The sequence below is a fragment of the Hemitrygon akajei genome, chromosome 7 (assembly GCF_048418815.1).
Source record: "Hemitrygon akajei chromosome 7, sHemAka1.3, whole genome shotgun sequence".
NCBI lineage: Eukaryota > Metazoa > Chordata > Chondrichthyes > Myliobatiformes > Dasyatidae > Hemitrygon > Hemitrygon akajei.
The window spans coordinates 87743194-87767550 of record NC_133130.1 but is presented as its reverse complement, the minus strand read 5'-3'; the positions used below and the strand labels follow the sequence as shown (position 1 = coordinate 87767550).

General features: G+C 39.7%; 1 protein-coding gene across 4 annotated transcripts in view; it reads left to right on the top strand.

Annotated features, from left to right (window-relative positions):
• xrn2 (5'-3' exoribonuclease 2) overlaps window positions 1–24357 on the top strand; it is a 98316-nt gene that overhangs the window by 48155 nt on the left and 25804 nt on the right. For all 4 annotated transcript variants that reach the window (XM_073051364.1, XM_073051368.1, XM_073051366.1 and 1 more), the window contains 9 exons: window positions 11370–11505; window positions 11967–12074; window positions 13149–13238; window positions 14641–14713; window positions 22328–22411; window positions 22659–22753; window positions 22858–22937; window positions 23514–23570; window positions 23665–23733. In XM_073051364.1, coding sequence (XP_072907465.1) covers window positions 11370–11505; window positions 11967–12074; window positions 13149–13238; window positions 14641–14713; window positions 22328–22411; window positions 22659–22753; window positions 22858–22937; window positions 23514–23570; window positions 23665–23733 — 792 coding nt within the window. The remainder of the gene's footprint in view (window positions 1–11369; window positions 11506–11966; window positions 12075–13148; window positions 13239–14640; window positions 14714–22327; window positions 22412–22658; window positions 22754–22857; window positions 22938–23513; window positions 23571–23664; window positions 23734–24357) is intronic.

Genomic DNA, 24357 nt, shown 5'->3' with positions numbered 1-24357 from the left:
TAATATGGAAAGGACAAGAATGGTGAGAAAAGTATTTGGAGATACTGGAGCCATTGATTTTGAGTATGAGATTAGTATGCAAGCAGGTTGTCCAATTAAAACTTCCTTCTCCCACTGAGATCAAATTGCAAATTAGGTGAACATATGCATACATGATTACATAATTTGAATACATGTATAGATGCTAACTGGTTGTATTAATTTCTTCCGCATTATCACCTTAGCACTACAAAATCTATACTGGTCCTGCAGATAAATACTTTAAAGCTAAATATTATTTGAATTCTACTTGTGGAAATGGTAATGTTTTTAGAATTATCTAATTGTCTCGAAGTAGTGAGTAGAAAAGTGTTGTCAATTTATACTGAAGACTTATTTTATACTTGGATTCCTGCATCAAAGTAATTATAATTTTGTGATTTTTTAAAAAAAATAAATCTGCTACAGTTCTAAGCAATGCATAGCTTCAAATAATCCCGAGTTAATGATGTTGTACTGTTGAGTGAAGGTGTCTGAATGCTTTTATTAGCCAGCTGTCATGACATGTCAATGCAAATTGTTTTTTTGTCCAGTTAGAATTGTAGAGCTTTGTTATTTCTCCTTGAACCTGCTATAAACAACAAAAGAAAATGGGAGACCATTGTCCCTGAAACATTACCTCAGTCACTGTATGCATTTTCTTTTGATTTTCACAGTGAATTTCATCACTGGCTTTCTGGATTTGCTATGCTGGAAAAAAATCATGTTTCCCTGTATCTGTATAAAACTTGATTTATATCTTGTATGCATTCTGGTTTAAATAAAAACTTCAATAATTGGCTCTTAGGGAAATATTTGAATTTGTGATGGCTGATGAGTTTATAAACTGACACCCAAGCCTTGTCTGACAGTGTTGAGTAATTAGTTTAGAACAGGTAAGACAGAGCTGCAATCCCAACTCAAGTGCCCAGATTTTGTACTGCATCTTGTTTTAATGTTTTTCTTGGGTATTAGTTGTTTGAAGATAATTCTAGTAAGTTTTGTTCGCTGCTTTCAGGCCTGGATTAGCTTAGCATATCTTTGGTCCTTTTTCTTAAAGCTTTAATGACTTGGATTTACATGCCTGTGCTTTGGTAAAACAAAACTCATAGCTTAACTGTCTAGTTAAATATTGTATCATGAACATTCAAGGCAATACAGGTTTTTTATGTGGATTGTGAAAAATGTGTTTTTAAGGCTTCATTTTGTGTTAGCAAGGAGAAAGCATTTTTTCTTCCTTCAGTATTTTTACTGTTTGAATAAAAATAACCATAAGTAAAAGGTATTAGCACTGTATTTGGGTTTTTGGTATGGTGACTGAAGTCCTGTTTGGAACAAAACAGAAGCAAGGTGATACTTGAGTTTTTTTTGTCTTGTGCCTTTGGGCAGAATACAGATTAAATTCTGTATTCATTAAATTTGCTTCAATCTTGAATGCTTCCAAGAGGTTTGGTTTAACGGTTCATTCAGAATATTGCTTTGTCTCATGGTTGCTTACTTTTCAATCACATGTATTTTTAAGCTTCATTGCTTTGGCAAAAAAAGAAATGATAGAACATTGCTAAAATCAACCGTTTTTAATATAATTGACTTGTATGGCATGAAATTCGTTGTTCTGCTGCACCAGTACGGTGCAAAAACAAAATTACAAAACTAAATAGTGTAGAGCGAATAGAATAACAAAGTAGTGTTTTTGGAGCATTCAGAAATATAGTGGTGGTGGGGACAAAGCCATTTTTGAGTTGTTGAGTATGGCTCAATGGTGGTCACAAAAGGGCATGTTCTGGATGGTGAGGGTCCTGAATAAATCATTTCCGGGGCACAAACATCACCATCGACCCGAATGGCAGCTCTCATTGAAAATTAAGGAAAACATCAAATATTCTCATTTAGCCTATTGCAATTGAGAACCACAACTGCATCTATAATGTGTGCAGTCAGTGATGAAGTTTAAATGCGATTGAACTATCAATCGCTGCTTAAGGCCAATGGAAGCAAATTGAAGACTGCCAGTAGTGAGGACTAAGAAGGTATGGACCAGGGAGGAATAGGAGCACTTACATGACTGCTTTGAATTCAGTGGACTGTTCTGTGTTCAGGGAGTCATCTTCGAGCCTGGATGAGTATGCCACAGTTGTCACCAACTTCATTAAAAACCTGTTGGATGAGTGTGTGTCTACAAAAACTTACTGTACATTCCAAAAGCAAAAACCGTGAATGAACCAGCAGGTTCATGGTCTGCTGAGGGCTAGATCTGTGGCATTTAAGTCTGTATAACAAAACCAGCTATGTTTCGTGAGGGGCTGTTTCAAGAGCCAAGAAACAATTCTGGGAGAGGTTAGAGGCGACATCTAATGCGTGTCAACACTGGCAGGGTTTGCAGACTGTTGTTTCCTAGAAAACAAAACCCAACATCATGAATGGCAAATGTCGGGCTGTCTTTCAAGTGAATGAACCCTCACAAATCAGCATGGCCAGGTAAGGCTCTGAAAACCTGTGCCAACCAACTGGCAGGAGTACTCAAAGATATTTTCAATCTCTACTGCAGTCAGAAGTTCTCACCTACTTCAAAAAGATGACAGTTATACCAGTGCCCAAGAAGAGCAGCATGAGCTGATCTCATTGGCTGTCCACGCAGCCTTGGGTCACCTGGACAATGCAAATACCTGTGTCAGGATGCTGTTTATTGACTATCTCAGCATTTAACACCACCATTCCTACAGTCCTGATCGAAAAGCTACAGAACCTAGGCCTCTGTAAATGGACTTCCTAACTGGAAGACCACAATCTGTGCGGATTGGAAGTAACGTCTTCACCTTGCTGACAGTTAACACTGGTGTTCCACAGGTATGTGTGCTTAGCCCACTGCTCTGCTGTCTCTATACCCATGACTATGTGGCTAGGCATAGCTCAAATGCCATCTATAAATTTGCTGATAGTGCATCCATTGTTGGCAGAATTTCAGATGGTGATGAAAGGGCATACAGGAGTGAGGTATATCAGTTAGTTGAGTAGTGTCACAGCAACAACCTTGCACTCAGTGTCAGCAAGACTAAAGAGCTGATAGTGGACTTAAGAAAGGGTAAGACAGAGGAATATGAACCAATCCTCATAGAAGGATCAGAAGTGGAGAGAGTGAGCAGTTTCAACGTTGTGGGTGTCAGTATCTCTGAGGACCTAATCTGGGCGCAACATATTGATGCAGCTATAAAGAAGGCAAGACAGCAGTTATATTTCACTTGAAGTTGAGAAGATTTGGTTTGTCAACTAAAACACTCAAACTACAAGTGTACCGTGAAGAGCATTCTGACAGGCCATATCACCATCTGCTGGGGGGACGGTGGCGGGGCGGGTGGCGGGGGGGGCGCTACTGCGCAAGATTGAAATAAGTTGCAGAAACTTGTAAAGTCAGCTCTGTCATGGGTACCAGCCTCTGTAGGTCCCAAGACATCTTCAAAGAGTGGTGCCTTAGGAAGGTGGCATTCATCACTAAGGATTCCCACCACCCAAGAAATGCCCTCTTCACACTGATACCGTTGGGAAGGGAGTACAGAAGCCTGAAGGCACATACTCTGTGATTCAGGAACAGCTTCTTCCCCTCTGCCATCTGATTTCTAAATGGACATTGAACCCATGAACACTACCTCACTACTTCCTTATTTCTTTTATTTTGCCCTACTTATTTTAACCTAACTATTTAATAGACATATATACTTAATGTAGCTCAATTTTTTCTCTATATTTTATGTACTGCATTGTACTGTTGCCGTAAAGTTAACAAATTTCACATCATATTAAATCTGATTCTGATTAATGATAGATGCCGCCGCCTTGAGTCTCTGGCTCATGAAGATGTTACCTATGGTCCAGGGGGATAAGGAGGTAGTGGATTGTATCTGTGATGGAACTGCAGCCTCTTATAAACCTGTGCATTGAAACCTTCATACCATACTGTGATGCAACCAGTAGGAATGCTCTCCACTGTACTTTGTTAGGAGTTTGTGGAAATTTAGTACGTCACCAATATTCTTACAAATTTCTACAGATGTAGAGTTACAACCATGCCGCCTTTGTGGTTCAATCAGTGTGTTGGGCCCAGGATAGTTCCTCTAAGATGTTGACACCCAGAAACTTGAAGCTGCTCACCCTTTCCACCACTGACATCTTAAACATATCAGTATTGCTGCATGTAGTTGTGGTTATGGCTGGAGGAATATTTCCATAGGTTAAATCAGGGGTTCCCAACCTGGGGTCCATAGACCCCTTGGATAATGGCATTTGTCCATGGCGTAAAAAAAGGTGGTGAATCCCCTGGGCTAAATGAGTTCTTCAGTGAGGGCTTGTCCATACACAGATTCAGAAGTCATAGGTTCCTTTATCTCTTCACTTGTAAACAGTTGTGATTGATAAATTTTTGAACTATCTATAACAGGAAAATGGAGTGATTTAAAAGTTCGGCTCAGATCTTGATGATGATGCAGGCTTGAGGCTTGCCCTAATTATGCTCATTTTTCTTATGTTCCTGGAGTGCATTTTGAAATCCCACTCAACCAGTTTGTGAATTTAAATTCAGTTTTTGAAAATCTATAAATTATGTTTCAGAAAAATTATTATTAATCTCAAATGTTTGGAGAGGTTGATCAGGAAGCATGCTTTCCTTTCACATATTTGTGGTTTCGTGTTCACCTTGGTATGTGCTCACAGCTGAAGGAAATGTTCAGCATAATGGCATTCTATTGCAGTTGCTGATCTTGTTGGTGTGAATTCAGGATGGAAGGGACTACTGAAATAAGAACTCCTTCATTGCACCAAAATGTTCACGAAATCGGACTAAAGTGCTTGTCGAAGATGTGCATAAAATGTTATTTCCGGTGATTGGTTTAATTCTGCTGAGAGGATCATCAGGGTCTGTTTCTCCACTCCTGCCCCATCAGAGATATTTATCTAGAGGGCTACATATGCTGTGTCCTTGGCATTGACCATGAATACTCTTATCCGTCCAATAATCTTTCAAACCCCCCCACCACTATCAAGTAGGAGGTACCATAGCATTAGGACAAGAACCCTGCTTCCCCCAGCTCATAGGACTTCTGCACTCCCTGCCACCACCCAGGTGTTATCACTTAACAAGCACCAGTAGTGTTATAAATGCACCTTATTATTTGTTAATTTATTTGTGGTGATATTGCTTTGTGTTGTGTTCGTGTTATGTACTGTGTTGTGCACATTAGTCCAGAGCAGCATTGTTTCATTTGGCAACATACATGTGTATGGTTGAACGACAGTAAACTGAACTTGAACTTGATTGTGTGCATTGTTTAAATGAGATGATTAGGGAACTGGAGATGCAGGTCGAAGACCTTCATCTGGTGAGGGAGGAGGTCACTCCTTGGCCTGGGGAGACAGATAAATGGATAACAGTCAGGAGAGGCAGATGCTGGAAAGCACCCCTGTGGCTGTACCCCTTAACAATAAGTACTCCTGTTTGAGTACTGTTGGGGGAGACGGCCTACCTGGGGGAAGCAACAGTGGCCATGTCTCTGGCACAGAGTCTGGCCCTGTGGTTCAGAAGGGTAGGGAAATGAAGAGGATGGAGGATGGCAACAGTGATAGGGGACTCTATAGTTAGGGGGTCAGATAAGCGATTCTGTAAATGCAAATAGTAGTTTGCCTCCCAGGTGCCAGGTTCCGAGATGTTTCTGATTGCGTCCACAATATCTTGAAATGGGAAGGAGAACAGCCAGAGGTCATGGTACATATTGGTACCAACGACATAGGGAGGAAAAGGGAGGAGGTCCTGAAAGCAGACTATAGGGAGTTCGGAAGGAAGTTGAGAAGCAGGACCTCAAAGGTAGTAATCTCGGGATTACTTCCTGTGCCATGCCAGATGAGAGGCTGTACTTGATCTGGTATTGGGAAGTGAACCTGGTCAGGTGTCAGATCGCTCAGTGGGAGAGCATTTTAGAAATAGTGATCACAGTTCTATCTCCTTTACCATAGCATTGGAGAGGGATAGGAACAGACAAGTTAGGGAACCGTTCAATTGGAGTAAGGGGAAATATGAAACCATCAGGCAGGAAATCGGAAGCATAAATTGGAAACAGATGTTCTCAGGGAAACGTGCAGGAGAAATGTTGCAAATGTTCAGGGAATAATTGTGTGGGGTTCTGCATAGGTAAGTTTCAGTGAGACAGGGAAAGGATGGTAAGGTACAGGAACCGTGGTGTGCAAAGGCTGTTGTAAATCTAGTCAAGAGGAAAAGAGGAGCTTACGAAAGGTTCAAAAAAACTAGGTAACAATAGAGATCTATAAGATTGTAAGGCTAGTAGGAAGGAGCTTAAGAAAGTAGGAGAACCAGAAGGAGCCTTGAGAAGGCCTGGGCAGACAGGATTAAGGAAAACCCCAAGGCATTCTACAATTATGTGAAGAGCAAAAGGATAAGACATGAGAGAATAGGACCAATCAAATGTGACAGTGGAAAAGTGTGTATGGGGCCAGAGGAGATAGCAGGGGTGCTTAGTGATTGCTTTGCTTCAGTATTCACTGTAGAAAAGGATCTTGGAGATTGTAGGGATGACTTGCAATAGACCAAAAAGCTTGAGCATGTAGTTATTAAGGAAGAGGATGTGCTGGAGCTTTTGGAAAGCATCAAGTTGGGATAAGTCACCGGGAGCAGACAGGATGTGCCCCAGTCTACTGTGGGAAGCGAGAGAGGAGATCACTGAGACTCTGGCAATGATCTTTGCATCATTGATGAGGACAGGACAGGTTCTGGATGATTGGAGGGTTGCGGATTTTGTTCCATTATTCAAGAAAGGGAGTAGAGATAGCCCAGGAAATTATAGGCCAGTGAGCCTTACTTCAGTGGTTGGTAAGTTGATGGAGAAGATCCTGAGAGACAGGATTTATGAACATTTGGAGAGACATGATATGATTAGGAGGAGTCAGCATGGCTTTGTAAAGGGCAGATCATGCCTTACAAGCCTGATTGAATTTTTTTGAGGATGTGACTAAAAACATTGATGAAGGAAGAGCAGTAGATGTAATGTATATGGATTTCAGCTAGGCATTTGATAAGGCACCCCATGCAAGGCTTATTGAGAAAGTTAAGAGGCATGTGATCCAAGGGGACATTGCTTTGTGGATCCAGAACTGGCTTGCCCACAGAAGGCAAAGAGTGTTTGTAGATGGGTCATATTCTGCATGGAGGCCTGTGAACAATGGTGTGCCTCAGGGATCTGTTCTGGGACCCCTACTCTGGTAATGGTAAGACTCTTGGCTGTGTGGAGGATCAGAGGGATCTTGGGGTCCGAGTCCATAGGACATTTAAAGCTGCTACGCAGGTTGACTCTGTGTTTAAGAAGGCATATGGCGCATTGGCCTTCACCAACTCTGGAATTGAGTTTAAGAGCCAAGGGGTAATATTGCAGCTATATAGGACCCTGGTCAGACCCCCCTTGGAGTACTGTGCTCAATTCTGGTCACCTCACTACAAGAAGGATGTGGAAACCCATAGAGAGAGTGCAGAGGAGATTTACAAGGATGTTGCCTGGGTTGGGGAGCATGCTATATGAGAATAAGTTGAGTGAACTTGGTCTTTTCTCCTTGGAGCGACGGAGGATGAGAGGTGACCTGATCGAGGTCTACAAGATAATGAGAGGCATTGATCATGTGGATAGTCAGAGGCTTTTTCCCCAGAGCTGAAATGGCTAGCATGAGCGGGCATAGTTTTAATTTGCTTGGAAGTAGGTGCAGAGGAGATGTCACAGGTAAATATTTTTACGTGGAGAGTGCGTGGAATGGACTGCTGGTGGCGGTGGTGGAGGCAGAAATGATAGGGTCTTTTAAGAGACTCCTGGATAGGTACATTGAGCTTAGAAAAATAGAGGGCTATGGGTAAGCCTAAGAAGTTCTAGGTTAAGGATATGTTCGGCACAGCTTTGTGGGCCGAAGGGCCTGTATTGTGATGTAGGTTTTCTGTGTTTCTATTAGTTGTTCAGAGTGTCTTCTTTTTTCCTGAGCATAGCTGCATTGTCACCCCGGTGAGGCAGTGAGCAGATACAAATGTGACCACGTTAACTGAATCATAATCAGCTCATTGCTGAGGAAGGGTATATTTACATTCCAGGAATAGGGACCCAGTTCCTTAGCAAGGATGCCTAACTTGAAAGAATGGCAAAGGGGTCCAAGTTGCTCTGTACTGCTTTGCTGGGTGTGACTGGCCAGTGAGATGGTAAATGTTTTCGTCTTTATTTTTAGACCACTCTAACATCGCAGGAAAGGCAGGAAAGGCTGCTGCATGCAGATATAGTTATTATTCGTTGTTAGAATAGAGCTGGTAGAGGATGTTGGAATCGAATAGCTGGGACCGTACCTGTTCCCTGGCATTAGAAATGAATATGGTAGTGATGAAGAATTGGGAACACAACTGAAATAGATTTTTACCTGATTTCCTGTCTCATTTACTGCAATGTTCAAGGTATGATTTTGAGGGAATAGTTTCTGCCTGTGGCTATTTATCAGTTGTTACCAGATATAAAACTTCATCGTTACTATGATCTGTCAGTGGTCCCCAATCACCGTGCCGCAAAGCATGTGCTACCAGGCCATGAGGAAACGATATGATTTGGCGGTATGAAACGTTATGAGTTAGCTGCACCTTTCCTCATTCCCTGTCATACCCTCTGTTGAACTTGAATGCACACGAGGTCGTCAGTCGGTCATTAACCTACAACTACTCGACGAGTAAAAAGCAAATGTTGCTTGAAAGTTTCTTTGGAAGAGGTGGTAGGGGGCCTAGAAGGCCTAACGATGATGATAACGCAGAGACAGTGAGGCCGAGACTGCAAAAAAAAAGAAAGGTTCCTTCAACAGAAAATACGACGAGTCGTACATAAAATACGGCTTTAATGCGACTGGTGACTCACACACTCCAAGCCCCCTGTATGTGATATGTGGAGACAAGCTGTTTAATGAGGCAATGAAGCCCTCAAAACTGCTTCGGCACTTTGAGTCCAAGCACCCTGCACTTAAAGACAAATCCATTGAGTTTTTTCAGCGGAAAGAACGTGAGCAAGCGGGACAGAAGCAAGTGCTGAGAGCCACCACCTCCACAAATATTGCTGCTCTGAGAGTGTTGTACTTGGTGGCGAGCACATGTGCTGTGAACTGTTGGGAGAAACTGCAGCTAACAAGATGGCACAGATTTCTCTTTCAGCTACCACAGATTCAAGGAGAATTGATGACATAGCAGAGGACAGTGAAGCACGGCTGTTGGAACGGCTTAATAAGTCACCATGGTATGCTATCCAGGTTGACAAGCCTACCAGTGTGGACAACAAAGCAATACTGCTGGTTTATGCACGATATATATTTCAAGATGATGTGCACAAGGATATGTTGTGTGCACTGCCTCTGCCAACTAACACAACTGGGGCAGAACTATTGAAGTTTTTGAATGACTACACGTCAGGTAAACTGGACTGGTCATTCTGTGTTGGAAAATGCACAGACGGAGCTGCAGCTATGACTGGACAGCTGTCTGGTTTCACTACCCGAGTCAGAGGTTGCTCCTGAATGCCAGTCTACACACAGTGTCATACACAGGAAAATGCTGGCTAGCCGAACCATGTCACCTGATCTTAGCAGTGTATTGAGTGATGACGTTGAAATTATCAATCACATCAAAGCAAAAGCCCTTAACTCACGTCTGTTTGAGCAGCTTTGCGAGGAAATGGATGCAGAGCACAAACACTTTCTCTTCCACACTGAAGTCAGGTGGCTGTCAAGGGGGAGAGCCCTGGACAGGGTTTTTGAGTTAAGAGAGCTGCTACAGGGATTTCTTTCAGGAAAAAAGTTACCACTTGCAGCACACTTCAGTGATGAGGAGTGGATAGCAAAACTCGCTTATCTGTGTGACATCTTCAACCTGCTCAGTGAACTCAATTTGTCACTTCAGGGGAGAATGACAACTGTCTTCAAGTTGGCAGATGAAGTGTCTGCTTTCAAAGCCAAACTGGAACTGTGGGGATGGTAAGTGGACAGGGGGATATTTGACATATTGCCAACATTAGCTGGGATTTTGGGAGAGACTGAGGCTGCACCGTCCTTCTCACAGCTGGTGCGCGATCACCTATCTTCGCTGTTGACAGAATTCGAGTGTTACTTCCCAACCGCAAATGACCCAAGATGTGCAAAAGAATGGGTCCGTGATCCATTTGTGAATGTCCCCAGTGAATCATCCATGTTAGTGCGGGAAGAAGATCAACACCTCGAGCTTGCAAATGACGGTGGGCTGAAAAGTATGTTTGACATAACATCTCTGCTGGCATTCTGGATCAAAGTCAAGGCTGAATATCCTGAGATAGCCACGAAAGCACTGAAAACATTGCTTCCTTTTCCAACATACTATCTCTGCGAAGCGGGCTTTTCTGCAATGAATGCAACGAAAACTAAATTGCGGAATATACTGGACTTAAGGAGCCCCTTTCGAGTATTGCTGTCTCCCATCACCTCTTGATGGGACCATCTTGTTGCAGGGAAACAAGCCCAGGGCTCCCACTGATTCAGCAATATTGGTGAATTTATACAATGCCAAATTTGTGAATTCAGGATAGGTTTTATTATCTTGGTCTTGTATGATGTGAAATTTATTGCTTTGTGGTAGCAGAACAATGCAAAGATATTTTAAAATGCTATAAATAACAAATTAAATAAGTAGTGCAAAACAGAAAGGAATTACGTCGAAGCTTCTGGTTCATGGACCGTTCAGAAATCAGTTGACAAGGAACTGTTACTGAATCCTTGGATGTGTGTCTTTAGGCTCTTGTATCTTTAAAATCTTTTGAAATTGATTATTTCACCCCTGGCTTTTTCAAATTATAAACAGCATTTGTACACTGGGTAACAGGTGGAACGTGCGCATAGTGATTCTCTTACATTGTGGAGGTGGTAACCCTTTGGACTTTGAATAAAATTTCAGTGTTAATGGAGGGAATTTAAATCTGCAATGGTGTAGTCATATGGGTTTAAAGTCAAATGAGTTGGTAGACTTGAGCATCATTTCCTGATTGGGGATCAGTTGGTTTTAAAGTTGAGAATGCTTCAAGATGCAGGAAAAACTTTCTGGAAAATAGCAATGTTACACTATTGTAATGAGTAGACTGTGAAATGAGATGTTTTAATTGATTGCCGGTGCTTAATGGATTGTAGGTAGAGCACACTTCATCAAGTAAAGAGAGGATAAATTGAAAATAAGGAAAGCAATTGAAACTAGAAAGGTATTTTGAAGATGTGTTAAATTGTTCTGCTGAAAGGTTTGTTGGCTAAATTTTATTTTTTTTATATTGCAGGCTTTGGGAAGAGGGTTGGAAGCAACGTTACTATAAAAACAAGTTTGATGTTGATGCTTCTGATGAAAAATTCCGCAGAAAAGTTGTAGAATCGTATGTTGAAGGTTTATGTTGGGTTCTTCAATATTATTATCAGGTATGTAAGATTTTTGCTTCAGTTCTATTTATATAAGTATGTGTTACAGTGGATTCCAAATGGAGGTTTATTAGCTAATGCATTTTAAAATTATCCACCACTTTACTCAAATATCCCAAGCTAATCAAGAGTGCTTGTATTTTAATTTTTTAAAGATGTGTGCTGCAGCACTCTTTTGCAAATAGTGCAAGGAAAGGAGTTTCAAGTCACCTTGAAAGCTATTCAGCATTTCAAAAAAAAGTCATTAGCAGTTTGTACGAGATTCTTGTGGGTGTTTTAGCTTGGAGACAATGCTTAAATGTAGAATTGTCTATTTTGTCTCTGTATGTTATAGCCATAGCTCAGAACGGATGTCCTCATGTTAAAATCTAAAAATAAATGATTTTGTACCATGAGTAATTTGGTTCCATTTTAAAGATCTTAAAAAGGGGTTGTTTTAAAAAGATATATTCTATTTACAGGGGTGTGCTTCCTGGAAATGGTTCTACCCGTTCCACTATGCACCATTTGCTTCAGACTTCTCAGACATAAAAGATATGCCTTCCACATTTGAAAAGGGAACACAGCCGGTGAGAATTTACAAGATTATACTTAGCACTCAGCAAAAGTGTGGACTGCACAGCTTGCTTTTATGTAATGCAGAATGGCCAACTGCCTGCTGATAATTTTGTAGCCTTGATATAAAAGTTAATGAAAACTATCGATAGTGAATAATCCATGTTATGATTAAAGGCTTTTTGTATTGATATTTAAAGTTCAAGACAAATTGAAGTTGTATCAGCCCCAGTGTAAACTGAATTGAGGATTTTGGATGCTTGTGGTATCTAGAATAGTCAAAGTTGGCAACCTGTAGTCTTTGATACATGTAGGTTATTGGAGTAGTTTGTGTTATATTGAATTTAAGGCCTTAACAAAAATGGACTTGATGGCTTTGTGTAAAAGTATAATTATATATATCATAGCTCTATACTTTGTCTGCATCAGTTCTCCTGTTATCACTTACCACCTCTACTTCCTAAATGAGGCCTGCAAAGTTACTGAGGTATCCATAACTGTGATTTAGCATGTCTCAAGTTGGTCTCCTGTGTAGGAGTCCTCCTAGCCAGCCCTTATGGGCTTGGAGCATTTGGATGTAGGAAATGAATTCTTTGTCAGATCTCTCTTGATATTTCTGAACTCCACTTAAAACAGATGGTGTTCTGCTAAATTAAAAGTAAACTGTATTGTTGATCTCTCAGTACAGACTTACTAAAAGCATATTTGTTTCTTATTTATCAAATAAGAAACTTTTTGATCGTCTCGTCCTCCTTAGTTTTTTCCTCCACTCTTTATAACATATTTGCTTTCAAAGCAACATACACAAGATGCTGGAGGAACTCAGCAGGTCATGCAGCATCCATGGAAATAAATCGCCCTTCCTCAGGACTGAGAAGGAAGAGGGAAGATGCCAGAATAAAAAGTGGGGGGAGGGGAAGGAAACGAGCTGGATAATGATTGGTGAAGCCATGTGGGTGGGGAAAGGTCAAGGGCTAGAGAAGACAGCATCTGATAGGAGTCGAGAGTGGACCATGCTTAGTTTCATTGTTAGGTGGGTTGTTTCAGCAGATGGAGTTGTTGCCACATGAATACATTTTTTTTTGCAGTTCAAGCCACTGGAACAACTGATGGGAGTATTTCCTGCAGCAAGTGGTAACTTCCTCCCAAAGACCTGGCGGATATTGATGGAAGATCCAGTGAGTTATTAAATGGAAAATGTTGGCAAGACTTGCTCAAAACAGATATCCTGTTTGATATTGTCATCAAATTATCAGGGTTTCAAATAGTGGAAGTTAATGAAAACTATTTTAATATTTTGGCAAGATTTATCATTTGAATTATTCATGTTGTAGAATATGAAACTTGTTTATCTTTCAAGGATCATTTCCTAAATATACATTTTCATTACATCATCTTTCACTCCAGTGGAGGATTTTCCTTCCCTATTATTATGATTATTTTTGTTATTACACGGGATGTGCTGGCACATCTCAAGTTCTTTGCCAATCCCTGCTAGAGGCTGTTGTGATAAACCTAATTAGATTATTGTTGTAATAACCTCGTTAGATTATTGAGTAATTTCAGATTGCAGATAAGTGTCAGTTAGTTTGCTTGAAAGTCTAGTGTCCCATATAGACTTTGTTATGCATCAGGGAAGGCAGCAGTTTTCCTTATCTGAATGACATTACTGAGACACAAGTTTTTACAATTAGATGATTTCATGGTTGCCATTACTAATGTTAATTTGAGATTTTTTTAAATTACCCTGCTCCTGAATTACCCTGAAATCTTGGCTCTGAATTGTCAGTTCAGACCTGTGGTTCACTGGTTCAGTCATTTAACTGCTACATGATTGTTCATACGGCGGTATTTAAACAAGCTTAAAATATGAATACAGATTGTAATGTATTGTGAGAAAGAGTTTAGATAACAAACATCTTAGTATAGTTATTGTGCTAGTATCCTAAGGTAGATTTGAAACCCAAGTTTTAACAAGTTGCTATGGTTGACCAAAGTATAATTAATCAATTAAAGATTTTAAATCAGTTTAAAAAATATTTCAACATATGCGAAACTTTAAAGGTGTGTGCCCATTTTTTTTTATGAACTGTCCTTTACTTTCTGCTTCTATAATCTCAAGCAAGCTAACTGTATTGATGTCAAATCTGGTTCAAAGGGCTCATGCATACTTTAATGTAATGACAAGTTAAATTATATTCCCATCCCACAGTGTTAGATTAAAGTGCTGTCTTTTTCTAAAGCTAAATGAAACATTTTCCTTTTAATTTGCCTTTCTTGATCATTTGATTTTCATATGAAAATAGTAAATCTGGAACTAATGTACCCCCATGAAATAAAGATGAATATAAATAGCCTTTTTAAATGCATATGTTTAATTACTGGAACAAATGAATGAAGCTTACTATGAATATATTTGCTGTAAATATTCACAAAATAGGTTAAAATTTGGTGATAAGCTTACATAAAGCACAGATCGAGATTGTGGTTATTTTCTTGAAGGAAAATTGTATCTCATTGTATTTTTGTGTAAACTAAGAATCCTCAGGGTACAGATGAAATATGTATCTTATTTAACAGGACTCTTCAATCATTGACTTCTATCCTGATGATTTCGCTATTGATTTAAATGGAAAGAAATATGCTTGGCAAGGTAGGAATTTCAAATTTTCATCTATATTCTTTCATATCTGATTGTATTTCTATGGTTATTAGTTTTAAATCGGGATTGGAGACCACTTTTTTTTCTCGTTTATACGTACGAGCAACCTGATATGCAAAACCCCGTGTATAGGTTAAAAGCTGAACTAGATTTGAGAAGGGATCTCTTGTGCCGGAAGCAATTTAACTGTATTATGATTCAGGGGCTGAGCAGGGATCAGCAATGAGAGGGTAATTTTTGTTGTCATTTAGTAACATGAATAAGTATGAATCAGATTATAGCAGTCCAGCTATTCCTTGAAGGCATTGTATTATAATTAGATTTTTTATTTTTTAATGTTCAGCCTTGGAAATAAATATTGAACTCTTGGGTGCGAGCTAGAATCTTGTTTCAAAGTTAAGACAGGAAAATAGACATTATTTAAAGAGGACTGTGTACAGTTTTGATCACTGTATTTTAAAACAGGCACTGGAGAATGTCAAAAATGATTTACTAGAATGATCACAGGACTGGAGGTTGTACCTTACAGGAAGGTTAATGGAGGTCTTCAGGGTTGGGGAAAAGTAGATGCAGAGAAAATATTATCACAAGCAGGCAAGACCACAGTAAGAGACTGTGGATGCAAGGTTATAATAGTTGTGAATGAAATGTCAATCTACACAGTTATAATATTGTCTGGTTTGCTTTCTTTATGTTAAGCAGCCTCTCCTGCAGACTGCTGCAAACAATGATATATTGTTGGGCTAAAACTTCAAAGAATCCTGAGAATGATGATCTAACTTTTTGTAAATCAATGTCACAGCAGGAAGGGGCAACTAACGCTTTCAACAGAATGGAAAATCCTCAGGGATGCTTCCTGAATGGATAGAAGAATTCCAGATGAGAAACAATCCCAGGATTGTGCAGAATGTATAAAGTTCAAAGTACATATACAGTGCTTATAAAAAGTATTCAACAAGTTTTCATGTTTTATTGTCTTACAATATTGAATCACAGTGAATTTAATTTGGCTTTTTATTGCACTGATCAACAGGAAAAGACTGTTGTGTCAAAAGTGAAAACAGATCTCTACAAAGTGATCTAAATTAATCACAAAACACAAAATAATTGATTGCATAAGTACTCACTCCCTTTAATATGGCACATCAAATCATCACTGATGCAGCCAATTAGTTTTTTTGTGTCACGTAATTAGATAAATGGAGATCTGTTTTTCGAGACCTGTGTGCAGTCAAGGTGTTTCAAATTATTGTAGTAAAAATAAACCTGTATCTGAAAAGCCCAACTGCTGGTGAGTCAGTATCCTGGCAAAAACTACACTATGAAGACAAAACATTCCAAACAACTCTGCAAAAAGGTTATCGAAAAGCACAAGTCAGGAGATTGATACAGAAAATTTTCAGGTCACTGAGTATCCCTTGGAGTACAGTTAAGTCAATCATCAAGTAATGGGAAGAATATGGCACAGCTGTAAATCTGCCTGGAGTAGGCTGCCCTCAAAAACTGAGTGACTCTGCAAGAAGGGGCCTAGTAAGGGAGGCCACCAAGAGACCTATGACAACTCTGGAGGAGTTACAAGCTTCAGTGGCTGAGATGGGAGAGACTGCACATACAACTGTTGCCCGGATGCTTCACCAGTTGCAGCTTTATGGGAGAGTGGCAAAGAGAAACCACTGTTGGTGAAAAATACTCGAGATGAAATCTCAGTTAGAGTTTGCCAGAAGGCATGTGGGAGATTCTAAAGTCAGCTGGAAGAAAGTTCTATGTTGCGATGAAACTAAAATTGAGCTTTTAGGCCGACAGACTAAGTGCCATGTCTGGTATAAGCCAAACATCATGAAGTGTGAAGTGTTGTGGTGGCTGCATCATGCTGTGGAGATGCTTCACTGCAGCAGACCCTGGAAGGCTTGTGAAGGTAGAAGGTAAAATGTAGCAAATTACAGGGAGATCATGGAGGAAAACCTGATGCAGTCTGCAGGAAAACTGCAACTTGGGATAGTTGTCTTCCAGCAAGATAATGACCCCAAGCATAAAGCCAAAGCTAGGCAGAATGGCTTAAAAACACGAAGTTAATGTCCTGGAGTGGTCAGGTCAGAGTCCAGACCTCAATCCAATTGAGACTTTGTGCCTGGACTTCACTCACGATCCTCATGCAACCTGACAGTGCTTGAGCAGTTTTGTAAGAAAGAATGGGACAAAATTGCAGTTTCCAAATGTGCAGATAGAGAGCTACCCACACAGACTCAAGCCTGTAATTCTGCTAAAGGTGCATCTACTAAATACTGACTTGAAGGGTGTGAGTAATTATACAGTCAAAATAATTTTGTGTTTTATATTTGTAATTAATTTAGATCACTATGTAAAGATCTGTTTTCACTTTGACATGAAAGACTCTTTCTGTTGATCAGTGTCAAAAAAAGCCAAATTAAATCCACTGTGATTCAATGTTGTAAAACAATAAAACCCCCAAGGAGGGGTGAATATTTTTTATAGGCACTGTATATCACCATATACAACCCTGAGATTTGTTTTGTTGCAGGCATACTCAGTAAATCTAAGAATCATAATAAAATCAATGAAAGATAGCACCTAATAGGATTGGCCAAGCAACCAATGTGCAAAAGGCAACAAACTGAAAATATAAAAGAAGTTACAATAAATAAATAAATAAACAATAGATATTGAAAACACAAGATTGAGTCCTTGAAAGTAAGTCCGCAAGTCGTGGGAGTAATTCAGTGATGGGACACGTGAAGTTGACCCATTGGTTCAAGAGCCTGACGGTTGAGGGGTGAGAGGGGTAATAACTGTTTCTGAACCTGGTGGTGTGAGTCCTGAGGCTCGTAACACCTTCCTGTTGACAGCAGCATGACCTGAGTGGCAGGACTCCCAGATGACAGATGCTGCTTTTCTGCAACGTGCTCAGTGGTGGGGAAAGCTATACCTGTGACTGACTGGGCCATATCCACTACTTTTTGTAGGATTTTCCATTCAAGGGCATTGGTGTGCCATACCAGGCTGTGATGCAACCAGTCAATATACTCTCCACCACACATCCTTAGAAGTTTGTCAAAGCTTTCGAAGTCATGGCAAACTTTCACAAACTTCTGAGGAAGTAGAGGCTTTGCTGTGCTTTCTTTGTAATTTCACGTATGTGCTGGGCCCAGCATGGTCCTCTGAAATGATAACACCGCGAAATTTAAAATTGCTGACACTCTCCACCTCTGATGCCCTGATGCAGACTGGTTCATGGACCTCTGATTTCCTCCTGAAGTCAATAATCAACTTCTTGGTCTTGCTGACACTGAATGAGAGGTGTTGGGGCACTACTCAGCCAGATTTTCAATCTCCCTCCTATAAGCTGATTTGTCACCACCTTTGATTCAGCCAATGACAGTAGTGTCATCAGTAAACTTAAATATGACATTGGAGCTGTGCTCAGCCACACGGTCATAGAGTAAAGTGAGTGGAGCAGGGAGATGAGCAAACAGCCTTGTGGTGCACCTGTGCAGATGGAGTTTGTGAAGGAGATGCTGACATGAATCTGAACTTACTGGGTTCTGAACATTAGGAAATTGAGGATCCAGTTGCACAAGGAGGTATTGAGGCCAAGGTCTTGAAGTTTATTGATTAGCTTTGATGGGAAAATAATGAATGGAGAGTTATTATCAGTAAGAGCATCCTGATGTATTCATCTTAGCTGTCCAGATGTTCCAGGGTTGAGCGAAGAGCCAATGAAATAGCATCTGCTGTTGTGCTGTTAGGCAAATTGGAGCAGATCCAAATTGCTCTGCAGGCAGGAGTTGATGTATATCATCTACAGCCTCTCAAAGCACTTCATCACAGTTGACAATAGTCATTGAAGAAGGTTACTACATCTGTCTTGGGCACCAGTGCAATTGAAGCCTGATTAAAGCAGTTGGATACCTCAAATTGCTGAAGCAAGCAGTTAAAGGTGTTGGTGACTCCCCAGCCAGTTGATCAGCACAAGTCTTTTGTATTGGACCAGGTGACCCATCTGGGTGGATGCTTTATGTGGGTTCACCCTCCTGAAGGATGCTGTCACATTGGCCTCGGACAGAAATCACAGGATCATCAGAGTCTGTGGGAGTTCGTGAAGTTTTGACAGTCAAGGCAAGCATAGAAGTCACTGAGCTCATCTGGAAGCAAAGCCCTGCTGTACGTTAAATGTAGCAGGGTTTTCTGTAAAGTACACATTGCACGATTCCTAGATCTCTCATTATTACAGTATCCAAAGCAGTTTCTTCAACTCACATCAGTGAGAATGATCTGAATCACTAAAATGTTCTATCAGCCCAATAAAGATAGCAGAAAAGGGGTTAAAGATGAGTGCATCAATTTTCCAAATATTTTGCACTGCATGCCTTGCCAGTCTTGAGTGTGAGGAAACAGATGGTTACAGATTGCCTAGGACATTAGTTGAAATTTGAAAACATAAGAGCTGAGCCCAAGAGTGTCAAATAATACTCAATAAAAGTAGCAATGCTATATCAATGAGACCACTGATTCAGTGAGGAAGAACTGATCTGTTCATATCATCGGTAGAAAATTAGTAAATATGATTTGTTTACTTCCTGTTGTAACAAACCTGGAACAAATAAAAAGTTGCTCATCTCTCCTGGAGGTTTGGGCACAAATTTGCAACCCAATGGAGCGGTCAGCGGAATTGGGCAAGGAATGAGAAGAAAAGTGATAACATTCATTCTGCACGTTGGCAGACAATATATTGGAAAATCAATTTAAGAGGTAGTCACACAAGAATTAGAGTAGTACTTCCATTTTTGCCATGGTATTGATAAAAGAATTGGTAATCTGTTTAAATGTGGATCTTGCCAATGTAGATGGCTTCCTCTGGGAATCCAAAAGTGGTAGAAATAACGAGTGGAACTAGAAGAAAGCATATAATTTGAAAGTTCTGGTTGATTGCAACCAAACACGGGAAGTAATAGTATCAAGTTAAAATTGTTAAGATAAACAAATAGTAATGATGAAGGTCAATTAATAAAGTTTGCAGACTAATCCATAATGGTAGTATCAAAGCAAGGGCCATTGAACATGGATTTAATGTAATATTTTATAGATATGGATATTGTGCTTGAGATGGCCACCGTCAATGTTCAAAAGATAATGTTGAATATCAAGAAGAGGCATGGAAGTAGAGCAGCAGCCTTTTAGGGTGGAGGAGGAAGACAAGAGATTACTTGGAAAAATCGGATATGGAACTGTTCAGATGTAGTGTGACACGTCAAGTCATGAGCTGTCAGCCACAAAGGAGAGCAGGAAGTGCTCTTCCATGAAGTAAACATCAGTAAATACCTTGAGTACAGCCACTCACGATGGTAAAAGATTAACATGGTATTTAAATGTGAAAGGGAGGAGTGCAGATTGGCTGAACAGAAGTCCTCAAAACATAGAAGAAATTGATTAAATTTACTCCCATAGCTGCAGCTCAATGCAACCACTCTTCAAGGACAAAAGAACAGATTTGATTCTGGTATCTGAAAAGTCTGTGTTCATTTTAAGGGAAAAAAAACTTGACAATTGGTAACCAATAACAAATCAACAAGATCTTGACAATGTGGCTAACTATTTTGTGGGAGTGGATCCTGGTCAAGATATTTTTTGCTTTTTTTTCCACCTCATTTCCTAATGATATAGAAGGCCAGTTGGGCCCATAAAGTTTGTACTATGTCCCAAGAAAATACCATTCTCTCATTAATTTTCCATATAACCTATTCTCCTGACAGTCCCATCAATTTACCTGAGATCATACCAGTCGCTTAAACAACATAGGCACCTAAAAGTGGCCAATTAACATCCATACTGCACACTTTTGGGATGTAAGCAAAAAAAAAAACTGGAACTCCAGGGGAAATCCTTGTGGTTGGAGAAGCATTGTGTCCCTCTGAAGATGCAGTAGCACAGTGAGACTCTTAAGGATGTTCTGAATTTGGACCCTGTGCTGATGAAGAAACAGTGATACATTTCTAAGTCAAGATGGTGAGCAGCTTGGAGGGGAATTACGTGTAGTGATGTTTCCGTGCATCTCCTGCCTTTGATTTCTATGATAGAAGAGACAACAAATTTTGAAGATACTATTGGAATGTCCAGATTTTTTCCATTTAGCCACCATTTGCCATTCCAACTATTGTTTTGTAAACCACTTTAAATTTGCTTCCAGTGCATTAACATACATCCTTGTATACTGTTGCAGATGTTACCAATACCCGATGTGATAAAAACACAACCTTGCTAATTTGAATTTGATTTCTTCTTGCAAAACACACTAACATGCTGCTAGCTTTCTTAATTACACAGCACCTGCATTCTTGCCTTTTGCAAACCATTCACTAGGATGCCCACATCCTTTACACTCTCGTACTGATTATAGTGACTGTTTTATATTCAGCCAGCTGATGATTTTATGCATAATGTTCATTTGAGCTTCCATCTGATTTAAGAGAATCAGGTGATTCATCTGGTCATGTTCGAAAATCCTACAGACGTAAACAGAAGTGGACTGATGATAGCAGATACAATTGATAACTTCAGGGGTGTTGAAATGTTAAAACAAGCTTACAACATTGAAGAGGAATCTTGTATTCATGCAGACAAGCCCTTTATATTCAGTTTTAGAGATGAGCAGACCCTAATGTAGGTAAACATTTGTCTTCTCCCTGTGTCGAATATGAGACGTGAAAAGATTTCACAGCATCCAATTGCATTATGATTATCATTTTGTTTATTTGACTTATTCTTTATTCTGATTCACTGTATGTCACATACCTTTTTATTCTGGCATCTTCCTTTTCAGTCTTGAAGTGTCTTGAGCTGAAACATCGAGTGTTTATTCACTTCTTTAGATCCTCCCTGTCCTGCTGAGTTCCTCCAGCATTTTGTACTGTGTAGCTTTGGATTTTCAGCATCTGCAGAATTTCTCATGTTTATGACCTGCAGTACCTGCTTGAAAGATTTCAGTTGGACTTGAATGTCTTATTTAATTTCTGTTTTGGATATAGGGATGAAATGTTTCTATTAAATAAGCATTCATCCAGATCTCAAAGAATTGTGCTTCAGCCAACATTATCACATGGTCAGAATTGTTTCGAGGAGCAGATGTTATTCTTTCGTCGTGTCTCAGAGACTACATTTGCTCAAGCAGTAAAAGATGATTAAGTGTTGATTATGTTCGTGCCAGGTTGCCCAGAATAATGTACAAGAATAATATTATCCTGTGCAAGTTTAGAAATAATATTAGAGTATCCTGAAAGAATTGGGGTGATACATAATAGATTCCCTGACACCTACTCACTCACTGAGCATATAGAATGGTGTGTAATCACTGATGGATACCCAGAAGTTGTATTCCAAGTGGTTAAATTTAAGAGTAGGATTAATGCTGTATTAGAGTGTTTTTAAAGTTTTTTTTTGCCTTGATTTCCTGTGAAGACACTTTGTATCTTGCTTGGATTGCCAGTTTGTGTAAAGTGGCAAGGTTAACAATTCAATTACTTATGCAAGCCCAATCAAAATTTATTACCTAGTTATTTCCTGCATTAATGGACATCTTGTGTGCATCTTTAGGTGTTGCGCTTCTACCATTTGTTGATGAACGGCGGCTTAGAGCAGCTCTGGAAAAGGTTTACCCTGATCTCACCCCTGATGAAAGTAAGCGTGGTCATACAAGTTTCTTGGTATCTAAAGCTTAAAAAGCCAACGATAATGAATGTGGATAATTAGTTTAACGATTTCACAATTATTTTTTAAAACATTTATGCTTTAACTAAGAAAATGATTTATTTTGCTACACTCTTCAGTACTAATTATACCGAGTAGATTTAGCATAGCTTAATTGAATTGAGAAAAGATGCTGGAAGTATCTATAGAATTAAATTCTGGAATATCTTAATTGCAGTTCGACGGAATAGCCTTGGAAGTGATGTTTTGTTTGTTGAAAAACACCACAAAATGTTCGACTTTATTGTTGAGTTGCAAAATGGTGATGATAAGGTAAGTGTGCAACAGTGAATTTGTACTGCTATTGACAAATATTGACCCCCCCCCCCCCCCCCCCCGGCATTCTTCACCATACAAAATTAAACTTCTTGTTCTAGGGTGTTGAAATGTCTCCTGAACTTTGCCATGGTATAAAAGGCCTACTAACAACACAGAGTGATTTAATAAAGCCAGGGAAGTAAGTGCTCATTTTTTTTCTAAATTGAAATATCCTTATTGTGTACTGGAGTGAATAATGTGATATATGTATGTTCATAATAACTGTGGATTTAAGTGCTAGAAAAGATGTGCCTTTCAGATTTTTTTTGAGAGATTCATTTGGTAAGTGTAATATTCTGTTTCAGGAGAAAGTGAAAGGCATACTAGAAAGATTAATGTGATTCAGAGAAAATGAATTTCATTTGTAAGGGAGGTCTCATAGCTCAGTGCTAGATTGTGATTTGAAAAGTTGAGATGTAGAATTGTCAATAGTTAAAACCTGTTTTCAGTCTCTTCACTGTGACTTTCTGAATCCTGTTTTGAAAGGAATTGCTGCTTCCCAAAAAGTGCAGGGTGGGTGTATGGGAAAGAGGAAGGATGAAAATTTGCAACTGCTTTGTATTTGCCATATGCATAAAACTTTACTGGTGAATCGTAAAGGTTAGTAACTTGGGGTGTTGCAATTTTGATTGAATTTGAATGAATAAATTAAAAGATCAAAACTGGCTTTGTGGGACACATGTTTGTTATTTCATTAAATTTATTTTTCCTTTAGGAAGGTGGTTTCTCCTATACCAGCACTGAATGACATTATTGAGAATAATGTATGCAGGTGAGTTTAGTTTCTGGTCACATGTTCAAAACATTTTGATGTAAATAATAAAAACAAATCGTTCTAATGCAAACTTTTCCCTACCTGCTTATAGTATACTATTCAAGGATCCTCAGTTTGAAGACAACTATATTTTCAAGGCTGTTTTGTTACCTACAGCAGTGTAAGTTTTTTTTTTCAAAATGCATTTTTTTCTGGGGCTTTAGCTTTTATTGTAGCACTCATAAAGTATTTGCCAATAATCATCTGTTTAAGGGTGTTGTCGGTATATGTAAGTGATCACAAAATTTCCTGTCTTCAAGGCCTGTAAGCAACACACACAAAATGCTATAGGAACTCAGCAGCCCAGGCAGCATCTATGGAAAAGAGTACAGTAAAACATTTCAGGCTCACTGAAGGGACTGAGAGAAAAAAGTTGAGTAAAAGGGAAGGGAGAATCACATGGTGATATGTGAAACAGGTGGGGGAGAGGGGTGAAGTAAAGAGCTGGGAAATTGATGGGTGAAACAGATACAGGGCTGGAGAAGGGGGAATCTAACAGAGGACAGAAGGCCATGGAAGAAAGAAAAAGGGAGAGGAGCACCAGAGGGATAGGCAGGCAAGGAGATGAGGTCAGGGAGGGAAAAGGGGATAGGGAATGATGAAGGGGGGTGGTGGACATTACCAGAAGTTCGAGAAATCAATGTTCATGCTATCAGGTTGGAGACTACCCAGGCGGAATATAAGGTGTTGTTCCTCCAACCTGAGTGTGGCTTCATTGTGTCAGTAGAAGGGGCCAAGGATGGAT